Source organism: Mesoplodon bidens (assembly GCF_964165515.1).
Source record: "Mesoplodon bidens genome assembly, chromosome: 7".
In the NCBI taxonomy this organism is placed as follows: domain Eukaryota; kingdom Metazoa; phylum Chordata; class Mammalia; order Artiodactyla; family Ziphiidae; genus Mesoplodon; species Mesoplodon bidens.
Window position 1 is genome coordinate 52,791,796 of NC_138164.1, and position 27,766 is coordinate 52,819,561.

Sequence of the window (27,766 nt, forward strand, 5' to 3'; positions counted from 1 at the left end):
GCATTGGTTCATTGGATCCCCAGAACAACTCTGGGAAGTTCTCAAGATAGTAAATAGTATCTTTCTTTAATAGATAAGGTAAGTGAGGTGTAGGTACATTATACAGTTTGTCCAAGGTCAGACACTAACGTGTGTCAGGAACAAGACTCTGTCTTAGGTCTTCTGACTTCAAGTCCAAGGAAATTTCCAGTGTATGATGTGGCCTTGGAAAAACAATAGTAGCATAAGAAGTGTCCATGAAATCATATTATACTATACCCAGACACCTGAGTCTGCTTTCAGGGTTTTTATAACCTAGGTCTATCTATCATTTGATTGATTAATTTCCAAATTGTTTTTACACCAGCTAGTTCATTAATTCACTCACTTAAAAAATAACCATTTGGGGGGGCTTCCCCGGTGGCGCAGTGGTTGAGAGTCCACCTGCCAATGCAGGGGATGCGGGTTTGTGCCCCGGTCTGGGAAGATCCCACGTGCCGCGGAGCGGCTAGGCCTGTGAGCCATGGCCGCTGAGCCTGTGCATCCGGAGCCTGTGCTCCGCAACAGGAGAGGCCACAGCGGTGAGAGGCCCGCGTACTGCAAAAAAAAAAAAAAAAAAAAAAAAAAAAAGTAACCATTGGCTGTTTACTTTGTGTTTAGTACTATTTGGTAGCCAAAAGAAATATATATTGACTATAGTCCACAACATCCAATAGTTTAGCATAAACTGTAGGGTGTAATAAGTATTATACAAATTTCCTACTGCTACTATAACAAATTACCACAAACATAGTGACTTAAAACAATACAAAATTTTATCTTACTGTTCTGGAGGTCAGAATTTTGAAATGAGTTTCACTGGGTCAAGATCAAGTTCTTGGCAAGGCTGTGTTCCTTCTGGAGGCTCTAGACAAGAATCCATTTCCTCCCCTTTCCCAGCTTCTTGTATTCCTTGGCTTGTGGTCTCATCCATCTTCAAACCTAGTAATGGCTGGTAGAGTCATTCTCACAATGCCATCTCTTGTTCTGGCTCTTCTGCCCGCCCCCCCCCCCTTCCTTATTTAAGGATGCCTGTGATTATAGTGGGCTCACCTGGGTAACCCAGGATACTCTCCTTATCTTAAGGTTAGCAGATTAGTAACCTTAATTCCATCTGCAACCTTAATTCTCCCGTGCCATGTAACATAATATAGTCACAGGTTCTGGGGATTAAAATGTAGACATCTTGGGGGATCTATTATTCTGCCTACTGCAGCTGGTAAGAGATCTTTTCCTGGAATAACAATAACATTGTAATTCCACGCATTAGGTATGGTGCCAAATGATTATTAGAGATCATAAATGAAGAGAGCAGAAGGAAAGCCCTCCTCTGGGCTTGAGTGATCAAAGAACTCTTCATATTAGGCAAGGAAACTGAACAAGCAATGTCTCAGGGATAAGAATGAACACAGGGAACCACAAAAGATTCTCAAGCAGAGATAACCTAATGATGAAGACAGAGTTTTGAGTGAATGAATATGGTGCTTGGATATGCATGGGCCTCATTTGATTGTTACAGGCTTTGTCCTTCACTATTTTATAGAAGAGAAACCTGAGGTCCAGAGAGTTTGAATGCCTTAGAAGAAAATTAGTTGACAAAGTTTCTGGCCAGACGGGAAGGGGGTTTTTCATGGTTCTGGGGAGAGGAGGAGGTTCTAACTTTTGCCACTCCCCATGAGTGTTCTCAGTAAGCCAAAATCTCTTTGGAATTATTCCCAGAAAATCCCTAGAACTAGCTTTTTGCTCCTAATCATCTTCTCTTATGTGATGTGCATTTTTCAGAGCCCACTGTTCCATGCCACTTTTCAGCTGTAATTAGTGTGTGGGGGACAGTGGTTCTGGAGCACAGGTTGGGATAAGGGATATAGAGCTTGTCTTAGAACATTTTGGGAAGTCTTTCGTTTCAGTATTGGTTTGCCATTCAAGTCACATGGGGTCATCAGCTCTGGGCTTTTGCCTAAAGCTTCAGCTCCATTTTTAGCTGCTCTTCTGGGAAATGTGACACAGCACAGTGCAGGGAGAAACACAGTAGGGAGAGGCAGAAGAGCTGGTTCTGACTTTCTGTTGCTAGCTAGCTCTGGGGCTGTAGGCAAGTCACTTTTTCTAGCCTTAGTTTCCCCACCTGTCAAATGGGTTGATTTGACATGGTAAGCCTTTGAGTTCTGAGAGTCTGTATTCATGATTCTAGGATTCATCAGTGGAGGTCAAAGGTGGATCTGGATCTACCACTCATATGTCTACTTCCCCATTTCCCTAACTTTATGATTTACTTTCATCATCTGCCTTAGGTCTCCTCATTACCTTGGTATGGCAACCCTTCCATTGGAGATGTCCAAAAATATGTGTCATTGGATGTAACTCATTCATTAATCCCTCTATTCATCCAACAATTACGTGCCCATTTTTGCAAGTTGAGCCAATGCCATTTTCCTAAGCCTTCTTATTAGGTGGGAAGGAAGTGCAATCAGGCTTATTGAATCATGGGCACCAGAGAATGTCTGAGTTGGAAGGACATTTAGAAACCATCAAGTTTGATGACCTTCTTGTTACAAACAAGGGAACAAAAGCCTAAAGAGATGAAGTGATTTGCCTAAGGTCACATGGCTAGTAAATGTCAGAACTGGGAATAGAATCAATTTTCCAGTCTTCCAACCCATTTCTGCCTTCTCCCTCCATTATCTACCACATTCTATTAACTGATTAGGAAACAAAGCTCTAATGAGCCCTACATTATTTTTTCCTTGAGCAAAAAGAATTTTTAATTGGGGAAGGATGTGCCCAAATTTGTGATGAGAAACAACTAACACAGCCTCAGCAGAATTACTGGGCCATGGGCAACTGTTTCAGCAAAGGCCTTCTGTAATGGGAGGAAGAAGATGAGGAAGAAGAGAATGCTGCCCTTTCTTGTTCTGAAAATCTTTTGCCTCCCTATTAAGCTGCGCTTGTTTGCCAAACATGAACCTAGGAAGTCGCAGAGCCCAAGCAATCCCACTACCTACCCTAATTCCTCAGTGCTGCGTTTGGTATCTGATAGCTCAGCTCTGTTTTGTTGCCAAGTTGGATGATTAGACCTTGGCTGACTTCTGGCTATAAAATAAGGCCTTGGGTACAAGGGCCCCATCCTCTCTGTGATCCAGTGGGGACAAGTCAGTGCCTGCCTCATTTGCCTTCAGACCAGGCCGCCCAGCCCACCCCACCTGGAGCCAACAAAAGTGAGATACCAGTCTCACAACTGCAAGCAGGGAAATTGCCCTGGACCTCTTTCTTCACTCCTGCGCTGGTGTTCTACTCTCTACTCCATTCTGATTTCTACTAGCTCCCCACAATTTTAGCACTACCTCCTATTTCTAACCTCAATGAGTCAATGCTTTAACTCAACAACCAGATTTATTGGGTTCAACTCTTGGTTCTCCCTGAGTCATGAATTATACTCATCCTCTGACTTTTCCCACTTCTGGCCACTTTGGATTAAAGTCCAACCCAATTTTTATTGGATCTAGTTCCAAGAAACATTTTATCCTTAGTCTAGGAATCGTTCTGCTGGGCTCATCCCTGTTGGCTTGCCTTAGACCCCTACAAGGGGTAATTTGACTTCCAGACCACTCTGTATATCCCTAGGATTCACTCAGATCTCTCCTCCAAATACCTGCCTGGATCTGTCGCTTGTATGTCCACCTTCTTACTTCCCTGGCCTTATGCTTCACTTTCAGAACCTGCTTTGGGCCCCTTCCTCACCTTGGTTTGGCAACCGTTTTGAATTCTTGGTTTACCCACCGTAGTTCCTTGTAAACTCTGTGCTCTGCTCTGGTACCATTAGGTAAGAGACCCTCCCTCCAGTCTCCTACAGCCCTTCCTGATGGTGCAAAATCCCAGCTCCTTCATTCCCGTGCCTTGGCCTAACCACCAAAGGGGGAGTGTTTAGACCAGTGCTTTTCCTGTGGCCCCTTTAGCTGAACATTTTGGATCTCTTGCATATATGGAATTTGAAATTAGCCAGATTCCTAGGGGAAAAAAAAGCTTAAAGATCAAGTCTAGAATTTCTCAAATTGTGGTTCTGTAACGACCTGCATCAGAGTTACCTTATTAACAGTATGGATTCTAAGCCATTACCCCAGACCCACTGAATTGAGGGAGATTATTAGCATAATGATTAGGCACAACAAAATTTGATAAATTACTGATTTAATTTATCTCCCAGATTCCCGTTGGTATCCCATTTAAGCCATCTTTAGCAGTCAAAAGACCCTTCTGGTCTAGGTTGAACTTGAAAGAGGGAGGTTCCTTAAGGCATCAGACTATGAAAGAAACAGTGATGCTACATGTATCCACTATTATAACAAAAACCATCAGTAAGTTTACTAGGAAATATCTTTGCATAGAACTCTTTCCAGGCGCAGTAGGGGTACTAGTTGACTACAACAGTCAGGCAAGCAGTGACTCTAAAGTTAGGACACATATTTTCATTTGTGTCTCAGGGAAATAGAGACAGTTAGGGACAGCTTGTGACAAGTCTCACCTTGTCAGAGTGCAGCTGTCAACTTTGGCAAATAAGTCTGTTCTGATGACTGTGGTAAGTGAAAGTATGCATGGTAAAGAAAAAGTGGGTCACCATTTTGAGATCCCCAAATCGACATAAAATTTTATGTGAAAGTAAATCTCTATGGGAGGGGTACCCATCTCACTAAGAGAAGCTCATGAAAATGAAGTAAAGTCAAAATATGAAAAGAGGGGAGGGAAGATAGCTGGAGTGTTGGAAGAATCTGTGCAGAATCATAGACTTCTGATTGGAGGGGTCCTCAGAAATGAAATTTTCAATTTTTTTTTAGCCTTTGGAACCATTTGTCAAACAAAAATCTTATGTAGAATGTGTGTATGAGTATGTGTGTGTGTATTAGGATAGGCTAGGTTACGTGTAGTGAAAAATGACCTCCTAAATTTATCAGCTGTTACAAAAGGCTTTCCTTGTTCCTGTTGTATGTCTGACATAGATGAGCTTGGGCTCAGATCACAGCTCCTCACTCCAGGACTCCAGTGGACAGCGTGGCCACCATCTCCAAAGTTGCTGGTTGCCATGGCAGAAGAAAAGAAACAACTCTGAAGAGTATTGCATTGGTAACTAAATGCTCTGACTTGACAGTGACCCACAGCACTTCTACTCAAGTCACATGGATCAAAACGAGCCCTGTGATCCTACCCAACCACAAAGAGGCACAGAAGTGCAATCTTACCATAGGCACAGAAGGCATTTCCTAGTTAAAAAAAAACAAACAAACCACCATTGACTATCACAGTGAGTGAGCATGTGTGTGTGTGTGTGTGTGTGTTTGTGTGTGTGCTCTCCCTCATCTCCAATGTTATCTCTAGTTACCTCCAAGGAATTCCTAGACTTTATGAAAAGTCATTTGATAAATATTTGAGTCAGATCCCTTATTTTATAAATGAGGAAATCGAGGTCACTTTGCTTAGTTAAGGTCAAGTAGTATCAAAACCTGGGCCAGAGTGGAGGTCTCTTGGCTCTCAATTGAAGAGTATTCCCATTTAAGATCAGAAGATGGTGTGTGTGTGTGTGTGTGTGTGTGTGACAGAGAGAGAGAGAGAGAGAGAGAGAGGGAGGGAGAGAGAGAAAATGGTGATTCAAGAGTTAAATGTAGATAAAGACTCATTCTGAAAGGAAATGTGAACTTGAGGGAATTTTCCTTGAAGGCTTGCCATGCATTTCAAATGACAAATAGATGCAGTAAAAACATTATATTTGCTCTGATTACCCAGGGGATGCTGGTCAATATAAAGAGTGTTTGAAGAGAACAGCAATTGATGATGAAACGTGGTGTTTCTAATGTAGTGAGGAAACCAAGCAGAAATCACCAACTTTGCTGAGACCTGGGAGAAATACTCATGTCAAGATCACAAGTGAGGAGGGCATCAGTCGATTTCACTCAAGTCAAGGGCATTGTACAGGGAACATTTATCCCACAAGATTAAGCAGTTCCATTGGGTTCAACAAATATCAGCCATTACCCACTCTGTTCCCAGCATGGTGTTAAGTGTCAGGAATCCAAAGACAAATAGCACACAGTCAAAAGAAGAAATGGTGAGACCTGCACTTAGACGCAGAGAAGTAGCGGAAGATACAGGACTTTTAGACAATTAATATGTGGGTGTTGGACGGTGAGTAGGGGAGGGTGAAGGAAAGGAGCATTTAGAATGACTTCAAGTTTCCCTTTTTCTAGGGTTTCTCATTGGGCATTTGGGACAGGGCAATTCATTGGGCAGATCGATCCCATCTACAGCAGGATATGTAGCCTTTCACTCTCACACTCCAATCTTTATCTCTCTAAACATACAAATATTATCCCATCCACTCCCCACCTGACTCCCTCGTCGCCTACTAATTTCCTCTGGGAAAGTTAGGTATAACATGACGTTGTCCCAAATCTGGGCCCTTCGTGTATTTCTACTCTCATTTCTCTCCACTTTCTCCTTTGCCCTTCATTTCCCACACCTATGATCCAAATGCATGAGTTGACTCACAGCTCTCTCTGTGCCTGATGCTATTTCCCATCTCTGTGCTTTGAATATGCTATTCTCTTTGATGGACAGTCTCCCTTGTCCTCCTGGTGAAATCCTATTCCCACTCACTCTTTCCTTGTGATCACGAGTCAGTACCTGGCTTTGGTTTATCCTGATCATACTGCTTGCAATTATTTCTTTACTTGGAGGAAACTGTGGAGTGTAGTGCTACTAGCTCAGGTTCTAGATAGATTATATGCATTTGTCCCGCTTCACTATTTAGCAGCGGCAAATTACTTGGACTCTCTGAATCTCAGTTTCTGCTTCTGTAAGATGAGAATAATAATAGTATCTCCTGCTTAGATTTATTCTGAGGATTAAGATATAAAGCAGTTATCCTCCAATAGAGATGTTTAAAAAAAAAAGATAATGCGAGGACAATACTGGCTAACCAAAGAAGTTAGCTACCACGATCATGGTTATGATTATGAGTATTATTTGTATATTTCCTCTCCAGACTTTGAACTCCTTGGGGGAGGGTCTCTTGTTTTATGCAACTTTATATTCTTAGTTCTTATCCTGGTGCAGGCAAATAGGAGGTCCTCCATATATTTCTGAATGAGTCAATGAGGAAAATGTTACATTGTGCTCAGTAAGTGATTAGTTTAAACCGGCAGGAAAATGTCACATATGTTTTAGGATTTCCAACTAACACGTTTGAAAAAGACAAAAAATTTTCCTTGAAGGGTTTGTTTCATTTTCTTGGAAACCTCACTGATGCGAACCTGACAGTTTCTTGAGGGTGCCAGAGCAGAGGACCTCACATCCTTACACATTGGAGAAGAATGTGGGGACTGGAGTAACATGGGTTTGCCATCAGCCCCAGCAGGTTCCCATCCAGGCTTTGCTACATTCTGGTTACAGGATCTTGTACTGGTTACCTAAACTGTGTGAGCATCAGTCCCCTTAGCTGTAGAGTGGTGGTAAATCACTCATCAATCGATCAATCTCATTGGACTGTCTTGATTAGAGCTGGTAAACCATAGCTCTAGCACTTAGTAGGTGCTCATTAAATGTTAGTTATTTCCACTTGCATTGCCAGGTGAATTATTTCTTTATAAGCTTGTGAGTAACTTGGAGGTAGGGATACAAGGTCAATGTAAGTCAGGCATCTTTGGGTGGCAAGGACACCCATTCACTGAAGCTTGACTGGGATTCAGGGGAATCTCATGAAATGCAATTGTAGAAGCTCTCTCTCTCTCTCTCTCTCTCTCTCTTTCTCCTTCATTCTTCTCTGTTCAACTATATTCTCTATTTCTTCTGCTTCCACATGGCCTGTCCAAAAATGGTGGTCTTATCTCCCGACTACATAACACTACCCTCCTTTACTCCCCACCACTAACTGATTCAGTCTTTTGTGTCCCAATCACAGATTCTTGGGAGAGAGAATCTGATTGGGCTAACTTCCAGCCAAGAGGTACCCATCCCTTGTTCAATCAACTTTGCCAGAGGTGGGGCTGAGAGTGCTGGGAGAAGCAGGGTGGCAGGATGCACCTGCCAGGGCTGAGGGTTTCTCTAAGAAGAGAGTGTGGGTGCCTCTAGTACAATGTCCTATCCTCTCAGGTTTTGTATCCTTTTAGTGTCCAGTGGAAGAGAGAGGAACAAGGAGGGAGAGATGGGATTTCAAGGCAGAGCAAAAGTGGCCATAATGCTATCTAATTTTATTTTCTTCCTCTGGGTATGGCACATGCTTCGTTCCTTGTTTTTTATGTGTGTTGTTATTATTTTTGTTTGTTTTCAACCCCTTCTGTGTTGCCACCAGAAACCCCAGTTTTGATGGGATCCAAAGCAGTCCTGTCACCTGACTCTCAATTCTGGTATTCTCTGGGTCAATCCCTTGAAGGGGGTCATTAGCATAACCCCCAGGCTGGAGATTAATTAATCAAGTAATTATGAAGAAAGTGAGGTTACAGACGTCCGCAACATCTAAGACAATAGGGAGTCTCCTTCCCTTCCTGCGACTCTCAATGGTAGAGTCCCCTCACCCCTCTTCCCCCATTACTGACCATGTAAATTACACCTTAATATGTCTGATGGCCCTGAATCTATAGTCATGACCTGTGATCTGAGACACAATCAGCTAAGGAGGCTGTCAGGGGGAGCAAGGTCTCCACCTAGGAGCCTGGGAGGCCAAGAGCCAAGGAACTGGAGTGCCAGGGGCAGGAACATCCAGCAGGAAGGGAGCTTGTGCTGAGCTGCAAGACCTTTAGACAGGAAGGGCTGGGACAGGGGCTGGTAGTGGTCCTTTGAGCAGGATGACAAGCCTCCATCTTAAAAACTCAATCCTAAGGGTAAACATTCTGTTCTGCTTCTTATTTGCTTGCTTTCTCATATGCCCCAATAGTAAAAGATTTATGGTTTCTTTTCTTTATTTCTTTTCCCTTTTTTGCCCCAACATTCAATCCACTGGCACAGAGAATGAAAATCCTTAAGCCTAAAGTTGACTGGAATCAGGACCGGCTGTCCCTATCAGCTGCTGGACTGCTCTTCAGGGAGGCTTGGAAAGTTCCAGCGAAAGCCCTGCCTTTGAACCAGAATCCCTCTGCCGTGTCTGCATGCGGGTCCTTTGCAATGGAGACAGAAATCTTTGTTCTCTAAGAACAACAGAGCAGCACTCTTACTGGGCCCTTCCCTCTGCTGAGAATCCCAAGTAGCAACTCGTCATCCCTGAATGCACCGTGATGCTTTAATGTCTGGCAGAGCATGAATTGTAAACACGTCATTAGACTTAAACGCTGCCCCGAGATTGTGGCTAGGGGAGAAGGCCCTGAAGGGAAGAGGAGTCTGGCTGAAAATGAGCTCTGAATAATTTATCATGAATTGAAAAGTCAATACCTTAAGTGAGGCGTGGTGAAGCTCGGAAACTCGGAGGTAAATACGGCAAGCATGTAAGTTTTGAGAGAATGTATCAAAAGGAATGGCCCTTGGGAAGGAGCAGGAGGCGGAGAGACCCTGTCTGAGGGCGGGCTGACTCCAACCAAGGCTGGGATGGGGGTGGGGCACAAAAGGAGACGTAGAGCAGAGCCTGCCTTCAAGGCCACTCTGCATATTAACTGGCAGAGAGGTGAGGGCAGAGAGGAGCTGGGGAATGATCGAGAAAAAAATGAGTGATGTCAAGTAGGAGATCCAAGAAGACCTGAGCAGTGGGCACAGGAAGGCTTCCTGGAGGAGGGAAGACCCAGCTCTGAAAGGGAGGATTTGATGAAGGGAAAGGATGTGAAGGGAATTTCATCAGACAAGTTGTTAAGGTGCAGCAGAGAAAAGCTGAAGAGGCTGGTTGAAGAACACCATGTGGAAGAATGGAAATGTGCTCAAGTTTCAAATGGGAGCCCCTGCAGATTCTTAGGCAGGACACTGACATGCATTTAGTAATTCAGCAAATGTTCAGCAATAATTGAGTAGCTATGTTCCAGATTCCGTGCTCAGTACGCTGCATGCCATGGTAAGTGCAAGACAGGTGTGGCCCCTCACCTCACGGGAATTAACATTTTGGTGAGGAAAACAGATAATCAAAAAAACAGTAATCACATTTATCATGCTAAGTGCTCTATCTGCACCATGTCAGCCCTCACTGTGGGGTTAAGAGACAGGTGAAATAATTATCTCCATTTTATAGATAAAGAAACTGAGGCTGAGAGAGGTTAAGTAATTCAACTAAGGCAACCCAGCTAGTAAATGGTGGAGCTACAAATCTGCAATGCTGTTATGCAGCTCTGATTTGGGGCTAAATGTTTGGACGGGGAAGTAGATGAAGCCGTGGGCCAATGTTGGATGCATGATTTTGTTCAGGGGGTTAGGGAGGCTCTAGAGGAAGGGGTTAAGATGAAACCTGTAAGATGAGCTGGGGGCATGTGGTGAGGTAAGAGTGACCTATACAAGGGCCTGGAGGTGATGAAGGAGGAAGGGAGGAGAAGCCAGATCTGGCAGGGCTATCAGTGCTTATCAAAGGCCACAGGAAGGCCAGACTTCATTCCGAGGGCAATGAGAAGCTGCTAAAGGATTCTAAGACCAGAGGCATGGAGGGTATGTGTGTGAGAGAATTAGTTTTGCATTTTTAGGAGATCACTCTTGCTGCCTTATGGGGAACTGATGGGTGCGGCCAGGAGTGCAAGCGACTGGAGCAGTGAGAAAGTTGAGAACCAGGAAATAAGTGAACCAATAAATGTGTCAGACCCTTGGATACGTTATTCACGGGAGAGTCCCTCAGTCCCTTGCTTAAAGCCTTAAAAAAAAAGAAAAAAGGGTTTCCCTGGTGGCGCAGTGGTTAAGAATCCGCCTGCCAATGCAGGGGACACGGGTTCGAGCCCTGGTCCGGGAAGATCCCACATGCCGCGGAGTAACTAAGCCCATGCACCACAACTACTGAGCCTGCGCCCTAGAGCCCACGAGCCACAACTACTGAGCCCGCGAGCCACAACTACTGAAGCCCACGCGCCTAGAGCCCATGCTCCGCAGCAAGAGAAGCCACTGCAATGAGAAGCCCGCGCACCGCAACGAAGAGTAGCCCCTACTTACCGCAACTAGAGAAAGCCCGCGCGCAGCAACGAAGACCCAATGCAGCCAAAAATAAATTAATTAATAAAAAACAAAAAAAGAAAAAGGCCTTTTTTCCCTCATTTACGTCCAATTCTAATAATTCAGCTGTTTGTTTTCCCAATTTGTAGCAGATTAAGAGTAACCATTTAAGAAAGAATTTGAGAGTGCCGTGGTGCGGGGGGAACACTGGCAGTTGTGAAAAGTGGCAGCTTGATTGTAAGGAAAGACACATATTTAAAAATATTAATAAACATTTAAATTGCTCCGCAGGTTGGGATTAGCCTATGGAAAGGCAGAGAGCCCTACCTCAACGCCATCCTCCCACTGTGAAGTCAGTACTTGGTAACTTTAGTGATTACTTGGAGTCAACAACACAGGGTGTTGTTAAAAAGTAACCTCTCTTTAAAAAGTCAGGAAAAAAACAGGAGGACTCCACATTCCTAGGAGCCCTTGCGAATGTCGGTGAGCTGATCTCAAGGTGGCAACGAAGCCTGGGGTTTAGTGTCCTGCTCCAGCGTTCAGGGCCAGCGCTGTGTCTCCCCGTCTGAGGGTGGCCATCCGAGGGTTGCTGGAATAGAGGGTCTGGAGCTTGGTCAAAGCCTCTGGACTCATCAGGGAACCTGGAGCATGAGCTGAGGTGAAGTGACAGTGGCTGTGACAGCCACGGGCCTCCGCCTTCAGAAGTTCAGCAGGAACATTTTCTAGATTGCCACAGCCTTTTAGGGATTTGGAAAAGGTTGCAGCTGCTAGGGAACGTACTCAGAGAAGCACAGGGTATAACAGATCCCTCAGCACCTGGACTCCAGGGTTTTACTTGAGCGAGGGCATGGCTCCGGCCCCTCACTAGGCCCCCGCGCTCCGCCATCATGGGCCCCGGCCCGCAATGAGTATGGGATGCCTTCTGTTATGTAAGGACGTAGATCGGCTCTTCTCCAGTCTTGGACTGACGCCCTCCAGCACGCTGTACTCAGACGTCATCCCCGAGGTGCTGATACATAACCTTTCACAGTTGGCCATGTCAGATGCCAGCCCCAGGGTGCCTTGACTTACCTGTTATCTTGCTTGAGTGGTTAGAAGTATGGCCAGGGAACTGGGATGATGGAAGACTCGTGCAGGACTTCTTCTAGTTCAGGTGCCTTCTTTTTTTTTTTTTTTCTTTTTGCGGTATGCGGGCCTCTCACTGTTGTGGCCTTTCCCGTTGCGGAGCACAGGCTCCGGACGCGCAGGCCCAGAGGCCATGGCTCACGGGCCCAGCCGCTCCGCGGCATATGGGATCCTCCCAGACCGGGGCACGAACCCGTATCCCCTGCATCGGCAGGCGGACTCTCAACCACTGCGCCACCAGGGAGGCCCCAGGTGCCTTCTTTTGTTGTTAGTATAATTAATAGACTGAAAAAAAAAATTCCATTATCTGGTTAAGATCTGGGAGGCTGAAGTATGAAATAATAGTGTCTGAAGAATGGGGAGGTCCCTTGGGTCTCAATTCTATAAGGACTTACATCCCCTAGTGCCTCTTCTAATTATGCTAGACTCCTGGCCTCCACTTTACTGGAGACCTTTGGACTCCATCTGGGGGACCATTAGAAAAAAAATCTTCAGCAGAAGATAGTTGGGTAGGCCTGAGAGGCCAGCTCTGGACCTCAACCTTTTATACAGTAATGACATTCTGAGTAAGAACTATGACCATTGGAAGTGTGACTGTTGGAGCTGTGATGTCTCTTGCAGAACTTTTGCTAGCTTGAGTTTTAGGTATTTTTTGTTGTTATTATGATAAATAGAATTTTTTCATTGTTTTCAAATTTTCAGTAAATTTGAAGTGCTGGAAAGCACTTGGTTTTTGTATATTGATCATATATCCGAGAACTTGTTCAATTACCTTATTTATTTGTTTATTTATCTACTTATTTCTTTTTAATTGAAGTATAATTGACTTACAAAATTATATTAGTTTCAGGTGTACAACATAGCGATTTGATATTTTTATAAATTACAAAATCTTTACCATGATAAGTCTAGTTACCATCTGTCACCATACAAAGTTCTTACAATATTAATGACTATATTCCCTATGCTGCACATTACATCTGCATGTAATGGGGTTTGTTCCATTTCTAACTGGAATTTTGTACCTCTTGATCTCCCTCACCTATTTCACCCATCTGTCTCCTCCCTTCCCCTCTGGCAGCCAACAGTTTGTCTTCTGTGTCTATGGGTCTTTTCTGTTATTTTTGTTTGTTTTGTTTTTTAGATTCCACATGTAAGTGAAATTATATGGTATTTATCTTTCTCTGACTTATTTCACTTAGCATAATACCCTCTAGGTCCATCCATGTTGTTGCAAGTGGCAAGATTTCATTCTCTTTTATGGCTGAGTAATATTCCATTTTATTTATATATCACGTCTTCTTTATCCATTCATCTAGCAATTGACGCTTAGGTTGCTTCCATATCTTTGCTATTGTACGTAATGCTGCAATGAACATATATCTTTTTGAATTTGTTTTATGTTGTCTTTGGAGGAATACCCAGAAATGGGATTGCCGGATTGTATGGTAGCTCTGTGAAAGTACTTGGGAACACAGAATGAGCTCTCTCTTCTGGAGTTTGTCAGCTCCCTCATCATGCTTGCAAGCGCCTGGATAAGGGATTCCATGCACAGTGGAGAATGACTGGTAAATACCTAGATGCACTTTGGATTTGGACCCTGTCAGAAGAGTGATTATATTGGTACCTGCAAATACATACTGCCACATCAGCCTCTCCGTTGGCACCTGCTGAGGCTGTTTTATCTGGAATCATCCATCTGCGTACTTTGTACTTTTGTGCATCTGCATTTGTCTTGGAACCAAGTTTATAGAAGTCTTGTGATGACAGATTCCACAGTTCTCTGAGCAGGGCCTCTGGGTCTGTTGCAAATGCAGGCTGTCCCAGCTCTGGTCTCTGGCTCTGTCACAAGAAGCAGATTGTTGACTCTCTCCCAGCTGCTTCTTGCCACTTGCAATTTGTGCTTTCTACCAAAATCACTCTGTTCTGAACAAGCCAGTCACCTCACTGTGGTGAGGAGGTTGTGTGTCTGCTGAATGTTTTATTTACCATCTGGCTGGCAGCAAAGCACAGAACATACTTATGGGCCAGTAAAGCTCGAGACCATCATATACCAGTCCTGAAAGGGTCACTGGCTTCTCCTTATGCCTGGCTGGCACCAGCAATCCCTCACACAGGTCCTGTGCTATTCCTTTGAGGCTTTGGGAAGGAGGGCTCTGTGCTGTGAAGCAGCTCAAGGAGGTTTCTGTCTTTTGAACCAGGCATGAGGGGAGCCTCCTGGCATTTTCTAAGAAGAGGGGCATTTCGCCATCTCATTTCTCCTGCCTTCCTGAAGCCCACATGAGTTAGCAGGAAAGCACCTTTCATGGGTTTGAGGAAATCTGTGACTGTACTTCTGCTATCAGTAGGGGCTCAATAAATGTGACTTCCCTTTCCCCCACTTCGCCAGCCAGATTCTCTCCTTTGGAAAGGGGGGATTTAGTAGCTCTTTGCCTTGCTCAGGGGACAACATCCAATTAGGGTTTGACAGTGTTTCTGTTTTTAGCAGTCCTCTTTCAGATGAAGATACTTCCAAGAGGTCTCTCACTTTGGATTTTTCTTTTTTTCCCCCTTTTTTTTATTGAGGTCTTAATCAGCCAGTTATTCCTTCACTGAAGATAGATGTTCCTTAACAGATACCCAGGAGGGATGTGGTATATGGAAAGAGTACTGGACTTGGAGTCAGAAGCCATCTACCACTTTTACTCATTAATGTTTGCCTTAAATACAGTTTCCTCATCTGGAAAATGGGCATGATAATAACTTACCTTATGGGGTGGTTGTGAAGATTAAGACAAGATATGTGTGAACAGTGCTCTGTGGATTGAACAGTACTAGTATACCCTACATGCCTTAGAAGTCTAGGTGGTCAAACAAGACACATTGCTATTCTGCATAGTTTTACTTGGTTACGTATATAAATTGTGTAGAAAACTGATACTTATCCCTTTAAGTAATAAAACATTAAAAATGTATATTTAGTCCTTGGGCTACAGAAGAGTTAGGTTCCTCAATATATGCTATAAAATATGTATAGTTGTGAACTGGAAATGAAATACCATAATTAATTATCTAAATAAAAGTGTTAAGTACTATGAAAACTAACATTTGTTGAATGCTTACCACAGACTCAGTACCAAGCTTTACAAATAGTATTTCATTTAATCTTCGCAACAACCCTATGAGGTAGATATTACGTTTTACAGATGAGGTTATTGAGATATAGGAACTTAAGCAACTTGCCCCAATTCACAAATCTAGTAAATGGCAGATCTAGAATTGAAACCCAAGCCTGTCTGGTTACCTGTGTATAACCATCATGCTCTATTGCTTCCCTAATCAACGTATCACCTACTGAGCATCCTTTTAAAGAGCAGGAAGCCAAATGTTTTACCACATCTCCACTCGCAGGCAACATAATGTTATTTATGTAAGATACACAAAACTAAGAGACGGCTCTGAGTGAGCAAAAGGAAGAGGTGGTGGTTGATAACATTCCTGCTTTCACTACATGGTGAAAGTAGTCCCGTACCTGGATGATTCCTTTCATTTTTGTTCAATAGGAAACACCTACAACTAGTATATGTAGCTCAAGAATTGTGTGTGTGTGTGTGTGTGTGTGTGTGTGTGCATGTTTTTATATTTGTTCCATTCAGGGAAAATCTTCCTCCTATTGTTCTCTTCCCTATGGCCATAAATCATAAAGGATGGCCATTTTTCTGATGATGAAGAATCATCATCGTGAATGTCAAAGGTTGAGTTATGTTTGGTATGCTGTGCTCAAAGCCTACCAGTGTAACGCTGGGCTGAGGTGTAATTTTTTTTTTAAATAAATTTATTTATTTTTTAAATTTATTTTTGGCTGTGTTGGGTCTTTGTTGCTGCGCATGGGGTTTCTCTAGTTGCTGAGAGTGGGGGCTACTCTTTGTTGCAGTGTGCGGGCCTCTTACTGTGGTGGCCTCTCTCGTCGTGGAGCACGGGCTCTAGGCACGTGGGCCTCAGTAGCTGCAGCACGTGGGCTCAGTAGTTGTGGCTCGAGGGCTCAGTAGTTGTGGCTCGCGGGCTCTAGAGCGCAGGCCCAGTAGTTGTAGCGCACGGGGCCCAGCCGCTCTGCAGCATGTGGGATCTTCCCTGACCAGGGCTCGAACTCACGTCCCCCTGCATTGGCAGGCGGACTCTCAACCACTGCGCCACCAGGGAAGCCCTGAGGTGTAATTATTATCCCTCTTTTACAGATTGGGAAACGGGCTTAGAGTACCTACAAGACTAGCTCAGGTCACAAAGCAGGATGGCAACCAGTGTGAAGCAGATTTTTTAGCACAACAAAAGGAATTATTTTTTAAATTAAAAAAATAATAATTTGAATTTCAGAAGTATAACATTAAGAAGTATTCATTATAAAAATTCAGGGGCTTCCCTGGTGGCGCAGTGGTTGAGAGTCCGCCTGCCGATGCAGGGGACACGGGTTCGTGCCCCTATCCCGGAGGATCCCACATGCCGCGGAGCGGCTGGGCCCGCGAGCCATGGCCGCGGAGCCTGTGTGTCCGGAGCCTGTGCTCCGCAACGGGAGAGGCCACAGCAGTGAGAGGCCCGCGTACAGAAAAAAAAAAAAAAAAAAAAAAAAAAAAAATTCAGATGTTACAGATGAACTGGGTAAGAAGTTCAGCAGTTGATCACTGCCCTTAATCATGTTTCTTTTCCCAAAGAAAGCCTATGGTTAATAGTTTCATGTGTATTTCTTCTCAGATTTTATTGAGACTCAGATTTTATGTGACTCATCTGAGGATTTTGTTACAATGCAGATTCTGATTCAGTGGATGTGGGATGGGCCTGATACTCTGCGTTTCTAATAAGCACCCAACTGGTCCATGGACCACACTTTGAGTACAAGGTCATAGGGCATGTGCATTTTAAATTTCATCATTACTGCCAAACTGCATTCCAAAGTGATTGTACCAGTTACACTTTCATCAACAGGATATATGAGTACTTATTTCTCTTATACTCTCTCTCTAATACTTGAAAATCATCTCCTTAAATTTGTCGATCTGATAGGTGAGATATGGTGCCTATATTTTAAAAATGTATTTCCTGATTTTTTTAAACATCTTTATCAGAGTGTAATTGTTTTACGTTGTGTTTGTATTTCCTGATTTTTAACAAATTTAAGCATTTTTTCACGTGTGTATTGGATATTTATACTTTCTCTTTAGTTAATTCCTTGTCCATATTTTTGACCCATTTTCCATTTGGATACTTTTGCCTCTTTATTTTGTTGGTTTATATGAATTCTTTATATATTCTGGATATCAATCCTTGGTCTACTAATTATCTTGCAAATATTCTCCTCTAGGTCTAAAGAACAAATTCCACCCAGCAGAGCTGTCCAGTGATTGAATGGAAGCAGAGCTGTTCGGAAGTTGCCTAATCACTGATTTGGGAGGGATCTGGTGTGTCTATCAACTGCTTGTGCCTTTCTCTTTCATATTAATATAGTATATCAGTTAAGAGCTTATCCGACTGTGTTACAGTTGTTTATTGGCCTCCTCCACCAAACAATGATCTCCTTGAGGGAACGGGTGCAGGTCTGTAAGTCATCTCTGTGTTACCAGCAGCCAGCATTGGGTCTGGCACAGAACAGGCACTCAGAAATACTTAGTGGATGAATAAGTAGATAGATGGTTAGATTCCAGTAAGTGTCTGCCCTGTGATTCAGCTAGGAGTTGCTTTGGGTCCTTCAACAAGGTGAAAGAGGAGGAGCCAAGAGTCAGTTTCTAGGACCTTTTCCTCCTAGTTAGAGGAAAGTTCTCTCTGGGTGGCTTGTCTCTCTTTTTGTTGACCTTTCAAATACCTTGGTGCTCAGAGATGGTAAAAATAACAATAGCCAATACTTATATAGTGCCTTCAGTGTGCCTTATATACATGAGTTCATCTGATGCTCACAACATCCCTGTTAGGAGGAGGTAGGTATTATTATTATTATTCCCATTTTACAGATTAAGAGATCAGGGCACAGAGAGGTTAAGTAATTTGCCCAAGATCATACTAGTACATGGCAGACCTGGAATATGAATCCAGCTCTCTGGATTCCTTAGTCTATGCTCAAGAGACAACATGTGAAAAATACTAGGCCTGACAGAATGTGAGTACTAAACAAACATTCCTCACTTTGTTCACCATCCTGCCCTCAGAAGTGTGCCTTTTCTGTCAATAGCATCTCACTCCTGTGGCTTGGCAGAATCCAGTCTTGGATCTATTGTTTCTCTGCAGCCTTTGTCTCTGAAACTTGTATCCCTCCCTGCTGGAAGCCCTGCTAGTAATCCCTGTTCTCCTAGGGATCTGGAAAACCCACTTCCCATGTAGCCAGCCCAGGGACTGAGACTTTCCACTGTCAAGGCTCATTTTTCCCCTGTAGCCCCCAAATCCCAGCTGGCACCTCTGGCCCCAAGGCCTTGCATAGTGCTGCCATCTGGTGGGTATAGCTGACCACTGACACCACTCTCTGATGAGTGACTTGCCACTGGCCAAGATTGGTACCCTGCTCCTCTTTAGCCCTCAAATCAGGGTACCCCACTCAGAATGTAATCAACTAGTAGTTAAATTCCATGAATGGCTGGCTTTTCCAACCCTGGTATCAGAGATATTCTGAATGTAGCCAGTATTTGTGGGATGATAGAGTGGCTATACTTGTGGGTAAGAAGTCGTACTTGCCCGCCCCCCAAATCACCTCAAGAGGGCAGCTGCCTACCCAGTGTAAAAGATGGGTGAAATCCAAAGGTTGTGCTGCAAAGACCCTATCAAGGATCTCTAGCTGCTTGTGTAGTTTCTTCACGGTACTCACTTTCCTCTTGCAGCAGTAGAAGGAGACCCTAGGTTCAAATTCTAGGCATAAGTTTAAAGAAATATATTGTACTAGAGTCTCTGCTAGGCCCATTCACATCCATTATCTGATTAACTTCACAGTGATCCCCTGATGATTTTTAGCAGCTTTCCAGCCTCAGAAAAGAGGGCCATCTTGAGACTGTGAGACTTAGTTTATATCCACATGTTTGCAGTAACCTGGGCAGGGCCCAGGGCAACTGGTTATTCAGACAAAACCTCAGGGGCTCAATAATTACTTATTGGATTGAATGTCATTGAAATGAGGGTCAAAGAAATGAATCTTTACCCAGGCATTGTTTATAGGAGGGCTTCCATAGAGGCTAACTCTTTTCTGTCCTCGTGACTGTGAAATCTTTCTAAGTCTTTGTGTTCCCATCCAATTCACTTGTTTAAAAACAAGAAATTAGGGGTCTTGAGTGGGAATTAGGGGGTCCTGGGGGCAAAAGTCCCTGAAACGAGCTGTCCATTTGAACATCCTATCAACCTATGCGGATCACTGCCCTGCTGATGGTGAAGACAGACATTATAAATAGAAAGTCAATGTGCTGGAGCTCAGCTAGGCAAGACAAGCACCTTGCTGCCTAAAGTTTTAGTTCCTTTTAACTTCCATTAGGGGAGAGAGAACTGATATTGGTCGGCGGGGAAACAAAGTATTGCTAAACAGCAAATGGAGTTCAAGGAACCCCATAGAGTTCACCATATCCTGGAAGGAAACCTCACATGCCTGAGCACCCACTATGCATCCTGCACTAATGAAACCCTTTCTGGTGCATTCTCTCTTTTAATCTTCACAACCAGTTCTTCAGCAAGTATTGTTTACATTTGACATAAGGGGAAACTGAGCCCCATTGGTGTTTTGAAACTCGTCCAAGCTCACATAATAAGTGGTGGATGTGGGATTAGAGTCGTGGAGACTGGCTGCACCTCCAGTGAATATTCTTTGAACTGCTCAGCTCCACCTTGTGACCTTTCAGAGAGAAGAGCCTGTTCCTCATTCTTCTTTTGTTGCATTCAGCCCCTCCACAATTATATGACAGGACCAGTTGGACCAAAATGTAAGGTCACACAATCCACTTTTTCTCCTTGAACCTTATGTTTAAACTTTTTTTTTTTTCCCATTAAGAATGTGAAAAATGAGGGCTTCCCTGGTGGTGCAGTGGTTGAGAGTCCGCCTGCCGATGCCGGGGACACGGGTTCGTGCCCCGGTCCGGGAGGATCCCACATGCCGCGGAGCGGCTGGGCCCGTGAGCCATGGCCACTGAGCCTGCGCGTCCGGAGCCTGTGCTCCGCAACGGGAGAGGCCACAGCAGTGAGAAGCCCACGTACCGCAAAAAAAAAAAAAAAAAAGAATGTGAAAAATGAGTATTGCTCCTCTCTGTCCAGCCCTGTGTGTGGTGGTTTAGGAAGATCCTGGGAAGAGCTGAACTTCCAGGCCTCCTCCTGGGAGAGAGTATGGAACAGAAGGAATAATTAGACCTTTGCCATTAGCTGTACTCAAGGCCATTGCTTGTAAATTCATCCAATCAGAAGAAAGTCCAGATCCTCCATTTGTGACCTGATTATACTTCCAGAGGAAAAGAAAGGGAGAGCAAGTTTTATTCCCTCATGGATGCAGATTTCTGTACCTTGACTTTTTTTCAGAAATAGTTTGTACTTTCTTTTCGCATACATATCGACTCATGCATACTATCCTTCTCTACTCTCTAGCCGACACACACCTACTGTTCTCTTTCCCAGCTATGGGTAAATCTTCCAAGATCTCTAGTTGGTGTCTGTTTTCACAGCATCTTTTGGGAGTTATTGTAAGCAAAGCACTGGTTAAAGGGCTCCTGGCTGATGGCCATAAAGTGCCCCTTCGTTGGTTTTGTGCCTCCTGTCTTTTACCAGGGCAGTTCCCTGAATCCAGAAGACATCACATGAGGGAGCCACCTTGGGTACCAGGACCACGGCTGGTTGGAGTGCTGGCACACAAAGCGACATTCTTCAGGACAGGAAGATGCACTCCACAGATGGAGAAGAGGATAGAAATCTGTGTTTTTAAAAGTCTTTGTTTGAAGGAATTTTATTCAGGTTCTGAGAAGAAGTGAGTGAGTGTTCAGCAGAAGGGGATAACAGGAATAAATATTTGCTCTAATAACAGACAAAGTAGTGTCAGTCACTGGAGTCCAGCCACGCCCCTCTACTGTCAGGCACATTTCTCCCCTCCCTAACATCAGTCACAAACAGCATGTACAGGGACTTAACAGTTCACAGAGAGCTTAAACCCCCGGGGATATTTCTGTGCAGGGTCTCTATACATACTGGGACGAGCCTGGTCCCACATAAATGACAACTGGGGTTACAAGACAGTTTGTCCTGGGAGCCTCACAGACTTAAAAAAATCTAGCCAGGGGGATGGTAGTGGTGGTGGTCCAGAATCTTTTTAAGAGAGTCCTAACAGGGTTGGCTCCTTTGACAGCTGCCGAGTCTGGAGATACCCAGGAAGCCGGCTGACAGGGTGGAGGTCGAAGTGAGGCCAAGGAAGAAGTGGACGCCCACGGGGCCTGATCAAGGGCAAGACAGGACAGGCGATCCGGCCCACGCTTCCCTGCCCTCTCTGCGTCCTGGCAGCCAGAAAAAGGGTCGAGGAGCCGGCCGGTGGGATCAGCGCGAGAAGCCCCGCGGCCGGGTGGAGTGAAGAGCGCTGAACCGAGCGACCTCCGAAGACTGGAGGTTTCTGCGCAAGAGCAAGAGGTGGAATCCCCCTAGAGGTGGAATCTGCCGACCTAGGGCTGGGACTGGCGGCGCACCCTCCCCGGGAGCTTCTGGTCCGGGGCAGCCAGCGCGGGCGCGGGCGCGGGCGGAGGCTCTGGAGCGTCCCCGGAGGGCGGGGGCCAAGGGCGGCCAGCAGGTGGGGCCGGGGGGCCGGACTCCGCCCCCCGCGCCCTCCCAGTTGGTCCGCGACCGCCCAGCCCCGGCCCCTCTCCCGAGCCGGAGCGCGATTGGTGGCGGCGCTTGTCGCTCGGAGGGGGCCGGGCCGCTGTGTCCGCGGCTCTCCCTGCCGCCGCTGCCGCCGCCGCTGTCCTTCTAGCAGCGCGGGCCGGTCGGACCGCCAAGGCATTCGGCGCCCGGCGATGGGAAGCGGCGCGGCCGCGGACCCAGGCTGTGGCAAAGTTTCCCAGACGTGTGTATCAGGGCGCGCGGCTGCAGACCACCCGCGACTGCTCCGAGAAGGGCTCGGAGATTTTTAATTTGGAAGAAAAAATCCACCTCATTTCCTTTGTCAAGCTCTCCGGGCGACCAGCGGCGGGAGCTCCAAACTTGGGCACCGCGGCTCCACCGCCAGTGGTCCGGGCTTTGGAGAACGTCGGGACTTAGGTGCTCGGGCGCCCGGCGGCCGGAGGCGTGCTAGGGGGTGTGAGCACAACACAGCGGAGTCCGGGGTGCGCAAAGAGGAGGGGCCCCCGGGAGCTCTATATGGAGGAGGGAGCCCAGGATGGTGTGCACCAGGAAGACCAAAACTTTGGTGTCCACTTGCGTGATCCTGAGCGGCATGACCAACATCATTTGTCTGCTCTACGTGGGCTGGGTCACCAACTACATCGCCAGCGTGTATGTGCGGGGACAGGAGCCGGCACCCGACAAGAAGCTGGAGGAAGACAAAGGGGACACCTTGAAGATTATTGAACGGCTGGACCACCTGGAGAATGTCATCAAGCAGCATATCCAAGGTACGGACGCCCCGGGAAACTTGGGCCGCCCACGGGGCCAGGGAGTGCCCAGAGCGGTGCGGGGTGCGCTGGGGCTGGTAGGCATCTCTCGAGCGACTGCGGGGCTGAGTCCGCAGACGCTTGGGGGGCTGCGTGTACGCTCTTGCCTGAGAGCGGGACCCTCAGTGTCTGCGGCCTGCGCGCTTCTCCAGGGCACACGTGTGTGCGCGGGGCTCCACGAGCGGGTGTGTGCAGCTCGCTGGCGGCTTGGTGGCGCGCTGCGCACGAGTCCCAGTGTGCGTGTGGCTACCGGCTGGTTGCTCGAGGGGTTGCACACAGGTCCAGTTAAAGGTGTGCGTACGTGTGAATGTTGGTGGGTGTACAAGGGAGCGCGCGCGGGCAATCGAGCTCATCTGGCCGCTGTAGGGCCTACGGCGAGATGCCCGAGCGGCCCCCGCCGTTGCCATTTAGGACCCACAGGCTGCGGGACGAGCCGGAGCTAGGAAGACTGCGCAGCTCCAGCCACGCCGTGAGCGGCCTGTAGGCTGTTGGAAGTGCAGGGGGCTCTGTGGCTAGGAGTGCTGTCTGAACCTTACCGGTCCCCACTCCCACCACTACCCGCGGGTCCAAGACCCTCTCCAGGAGCAGGTGTTGGCGCGGGGGAAAAGCATGGGAGCTTGGAGCTCTGTCCACTGCGCTGGTGCCTCCGGCCAGGACCGCGAGAACCCGCCCCGTGCTGCCGTGAAGGCCATTCCCTCCGGTAGCTCCACTTCCAGGCCCAGGGAGCGGCTGGGGCAGAGCAGACAAACCCGCGCGTGGTAGGTCTGGAGTCTAAGGCTGAGCCGGGTGACTGCGCTCGAGGCCAGGGCTGGGACCAAGGGGAGGATGGGGTACGGAGCGCTCTTCCCAGGCGACCGTGTCCGATGAGCTGTCAGAGGCAGCGGATAGAGAGCTCTGGGCCCTGCCGGCCGTGTGTGCGCACACATGCCCGTGTCTCACGTTCACATTTCTCGTTTCTTCGCCTCTGCTCCACCTGTTTTCTATCAGGCATGTCAGCTTTTTAAGGGCAGGGCAGGGCCAGCTGAGCCTAGTTCACCTGTAAACCTGGCAGGCCTGCTAGGCTCTCGTTTCAGCAGCCGGCAGACCTTGGCACCCTTATCTGGTTGAATATTTCTCCCCCAGGAGCACTCTCTTTTGTTTACACATGGGTGTCAGGATCCAACCCTTGCATCTGCTGCCCCTGCCGTCGTGGGGACAGATGCTCTCTCTACATTTGGTTTGTTTCCCCACGTGTACAGAATACTTCCTTCCCAGGGGGAGGTTCAGGTGAGTGCAGGAGAGGTATGCGTATCCATGGTGCTTCCTGACTGACTGATGGCTTCAAAACAAGTTCATGGCTCTGACACTTCCCCAGAAAAGGACGCCGTTCACAGCTCTCCTTCATACCTGCCTCTCAGCCTGCCACTGGGCTTGCGTGGCAGACCAGTTTATCTATCTGATGGTGCCTGTTGCTGTGTTCCTTGTCCTTTTCCATCCCATGGGTCCAGATGGACAATTAGTCAGCAATAGAAGTACAGTGTTTGCTCCAGGGTGATTCAGAATGTTCCCAGGGAGACACAGGCCATACCTTACTTTGACATTTCCAGTTTGCCCACAGATTTTAAGAGATTTTCATTCACAGATTCTGTGTGTGTGTATGTGTGGTGTGTGTGTGTTTATGTTCCTGGAAAATGATTCTCTTGTGCTTTCTTATCTGGTCAGGGAGGAGGTGAGCAAGGTACTACTTTGGGAAGCAGTGAGGAGACATTATTAACCCATGAGCTCATCCCAGATGCACCCCTATCATGTAGAATGTGGACCGTGTCACGTGACTTATAAGGCTGTACATGAAAATGAGTGCAGTGTGGAAGGTGAAAGGAGGCTTTGTGCTTTTGCTCCCAAGAAATCTTATAGCTATGCCTTGTTCGGAACTTTCAAATATATACCTGAAAAAATTGAGAGAGACGGGAAAATAAGAGGGGGCAGGATTCTTAAAACACGTGTTGGGCTTCCCTGGTGGCGCAGTGGCTGAGAGTCCGCTTGCCGATGCAGGGGACGTGGGTTCGTGCCCAGGTCCGGGAAGATCCCACATGCCGCGGAGCGGCTGGGCCCGTGAGCCGTGGCCGCTGAGTCTGCGCGTCTGGAGCCTGTGCTCTGTCCGCAACGGGAGAGGCCACAACAGCGAGAGGCCCGTGTACAGCAAAAAAAAACCAAAACATGTGTTGCTCCAGTTGTCTTGTGTATGTGCAATGACGGTGTTATGAGTCCCGTAGATATTCAGAAACGACCAGATTCTCAGGCGGAAAGGCAGAAACCACAACCCCTAGTGGCTTGGGGAAGGGTCAATGATTTGGGAAAGACTAGCCATGAAGCAGGGGGAGGGCAGAGGGTGCTTGGCTGGTTGTGCTATGATGGCATAGCCATGACTAGTGACAGCTCCCCCAGTGGTGCTGGAGCCATCCCTAAGCTAGTATTTGGGGAATTTAAATTTAGGGATTTACCTCCTTAAGTAAGGGGCCTACTATGTTTGGGACTGGCCAAGTGCAGCTCTCTGAAGGCAGAGGGTGGGAAAGGAAAAGGTCAAAGGCTTGTCCTTGATGATACGGGCTGATTGTGTGTATTCCACTGTCAAGTTTCCTCTAGTTAGTAGAGCATTTTGAGCCATCCCGTTTACTCTGCTGAGCTGAGGGGGAATAGGGATGATAATAATAGTAGCTAAAAAATTATAGAGCAGCTGCTATGTGCCAGGCATTATTTTAAGTGCTTTATGTATACTGACTTATTTAATCCTCCTCACCCTATGAGGTAGGTATATTAGCTCCATTTTACAGACGGAGAGGTTATATGATTTGCCTAAGGTGCAGGGATTTAAACCCAGCTAATGTCGCTTCAGGATCTGTGTTCTTAACCACATACTATACTGTCTCTTAAGAGGGCCAGAGGGTCACAGGGGCAGCAGTGCTCTCCTGGAGTCACTTGACGGTGGGAGTGGGTGTCAGACTTAGAGACTTCAGAGGGTGGCTGAGGGATGATGGAGTCATAGCCTTTCCACTTGGAGACTCTTCCATAGTTAAACTCAGGAATCTCTGGGTTCTGTTTTGTTTCATGCCAAAAGGCAGAGGTTACATTCACTTAAAAGGTGTTCGTGGAACACCCAGGACAGTTCCTGGCACATTCCTCAGAGAGTACGTGTTGGATGGACGAGTGGATGAATGAATGGGTACACAGTGAGGGTCCCCAGTGCACTGGTTAGTCAATAATAAAAGCATTTCCATTCTCAAACGACTATGTTTTGCTTTGGAGCCTTGCACAGGCTCCTCTTTGCTTTGGAAGGAAAGTTGTCTCGGAAGCTGCAAATGTCACAGAATGTTCTGCTGGATGCTCCATAGGACTTGCAATTAGAAGAGGCTTTGGAGCGTCACCCTAAAGCTACATTCCAGTCATGACTGAAAAGTTTATTTTCCTCTTGGGGGTTGCAGTGGTAGTTCATTTTAATTTGTTTTCTGATTGAATGATTTAATTAGATGGTGTTTGGGAATCTCTTGGGAATGTAAATTAGAGTTTTGATAATTTTTTTTTAGCCAGATAGATGGTAAATGAGAGGGTGGATAACTCCAGATTTTAAAAATAGCATCCTGATAGATTGGAAACACAAGATTAGTGTTAGTACACATTTGGTCTTAGGAGGAGAAAGATGGGATTGCTGGAGGTGGTGCAGTGGGTTAAGTAGAAAGTGCTGAACGAGGCTGAAGTGTTGGAGAGCTTAGGAAATGGAAATGTGGATTCACTTCTTATTGTGGAAGTCCAGTAGAAACCGAAACGTCTCTTTTTTTTTAATTAATTAATTTATTTTTGGCTGTGTTGGGTCTTCGTTTCTGTGCATGGGCTTTCTCTAGTTGTGGCGAGTGGGGGTCACTCTTCATCGCGGTGCATGGGCCTCTCACTGTCGCGGCCTCTCTTGTTGCGGAGCACAGGCTCCAGATGCGCAGGCTCAGTAGTTGTGGCTCACGGGCCCAGTCGCTCCGTGGCATGTGGGGTCTTCCCAAACCAGGGCTCGAACCCATGTCCCCTGCATTGGCAGGCAGATTCTCAACCACTGTGTTGCCAGGGAAGCCCCTCTTTTTTTTTTGATGAGTATCTTTTTGAATCTGTAAAAGAATGTGCCAATATTGAAGAAAATATTTTAAAATGTATAAAATTGCCTCCAATTCATTCTAACCTAAAACAACTGTTTTGTATTTTGAGCACTGCCTTCTAGTTTTGTCCATCTGCCTCCGTATTTAAAAATGAAGGTGTAGTCGTGGTTTACATGTAATTTAATATTCTGCTTTCCTCAGTTTGCTTTTTGTTAGAAGCAGTTTTTCCATATTTGCTACATAGTTTATCGATTTAGTCCTTATTTATTGGAGACCTAGTATGTGCCAGGCAACACACTGGGGAGGTGAAATTGGATACAGTGGTGAATGAAGACACTCCTGGTCCCTGTTGTAGTGAACTCGTTTTTAAAGGACGATAGAATCCTTCTTATTCAACACAGTTGGGGTTTAAGTTAGTCAGTTTATTGAGAAACTGGTTAAAGAGGAGAATAAAACAAAATTTTACATACATGCATTAAATATTTTGTTTTAATATTATTCAAAATGTGCATTTATTTGTCAGCCTTTTGATGTAAGGCCAAGGCTTTGTCTTTGGGCTGGGTCTGCCCATTGCCTTTCTGATCATCTTCCTTGAATGAACCACTCCCATAAGGTGCTGTTTACAAAGTCTGATTTCTAGTTCTGTTTTCTTTAACATTCACTGAGAACTTGAAGATGCTTATGAAGCAGTGTAGTAGCCTAAATTTTTATGACTTTTGTCTGGTCTTTTGCAGTGATTTTGTTCACGAGTAATTTGACTGCTATTTATGTGACTAACTTTATAAGTCTTTCCAAGGCTTTAAATTAATTTTC

At 46.1% G+C, this 27,766-nt stretch overlaps 1 protein-coding gene across 2 annotated transcripts in view; it reads left to right on the forward strand.

Annotated features, from left to right (window-relative positions):
* Nucleotides 1–22,107: 22,107 nt before the first annotated feature.
* Nucleotides 22,108–27,766, forward strand: part of GALNT18 (polypeptide N-acetylgalactosaminyltransferase 18) — a 352,781-nt gene continuing 347,122 nt past the window's right edge. Inside the window, exon 1 of one of the 2 annotated variants that reach the window (XM_081239978.1) lies at nt 22,108–22,799. In XM_081239978.1, the coding sequence (XP_081096104.1) occupies nt 22,565–22,799 (235 nt within the window). In that variant the 5' untranslated portion in view covers nt 22,108–22,564. The remainder of the gene's footprint in view (nt 22,800–27,766) is intronic. The other variant, XM_081239977.1, reaches the window with a different exon arrangement.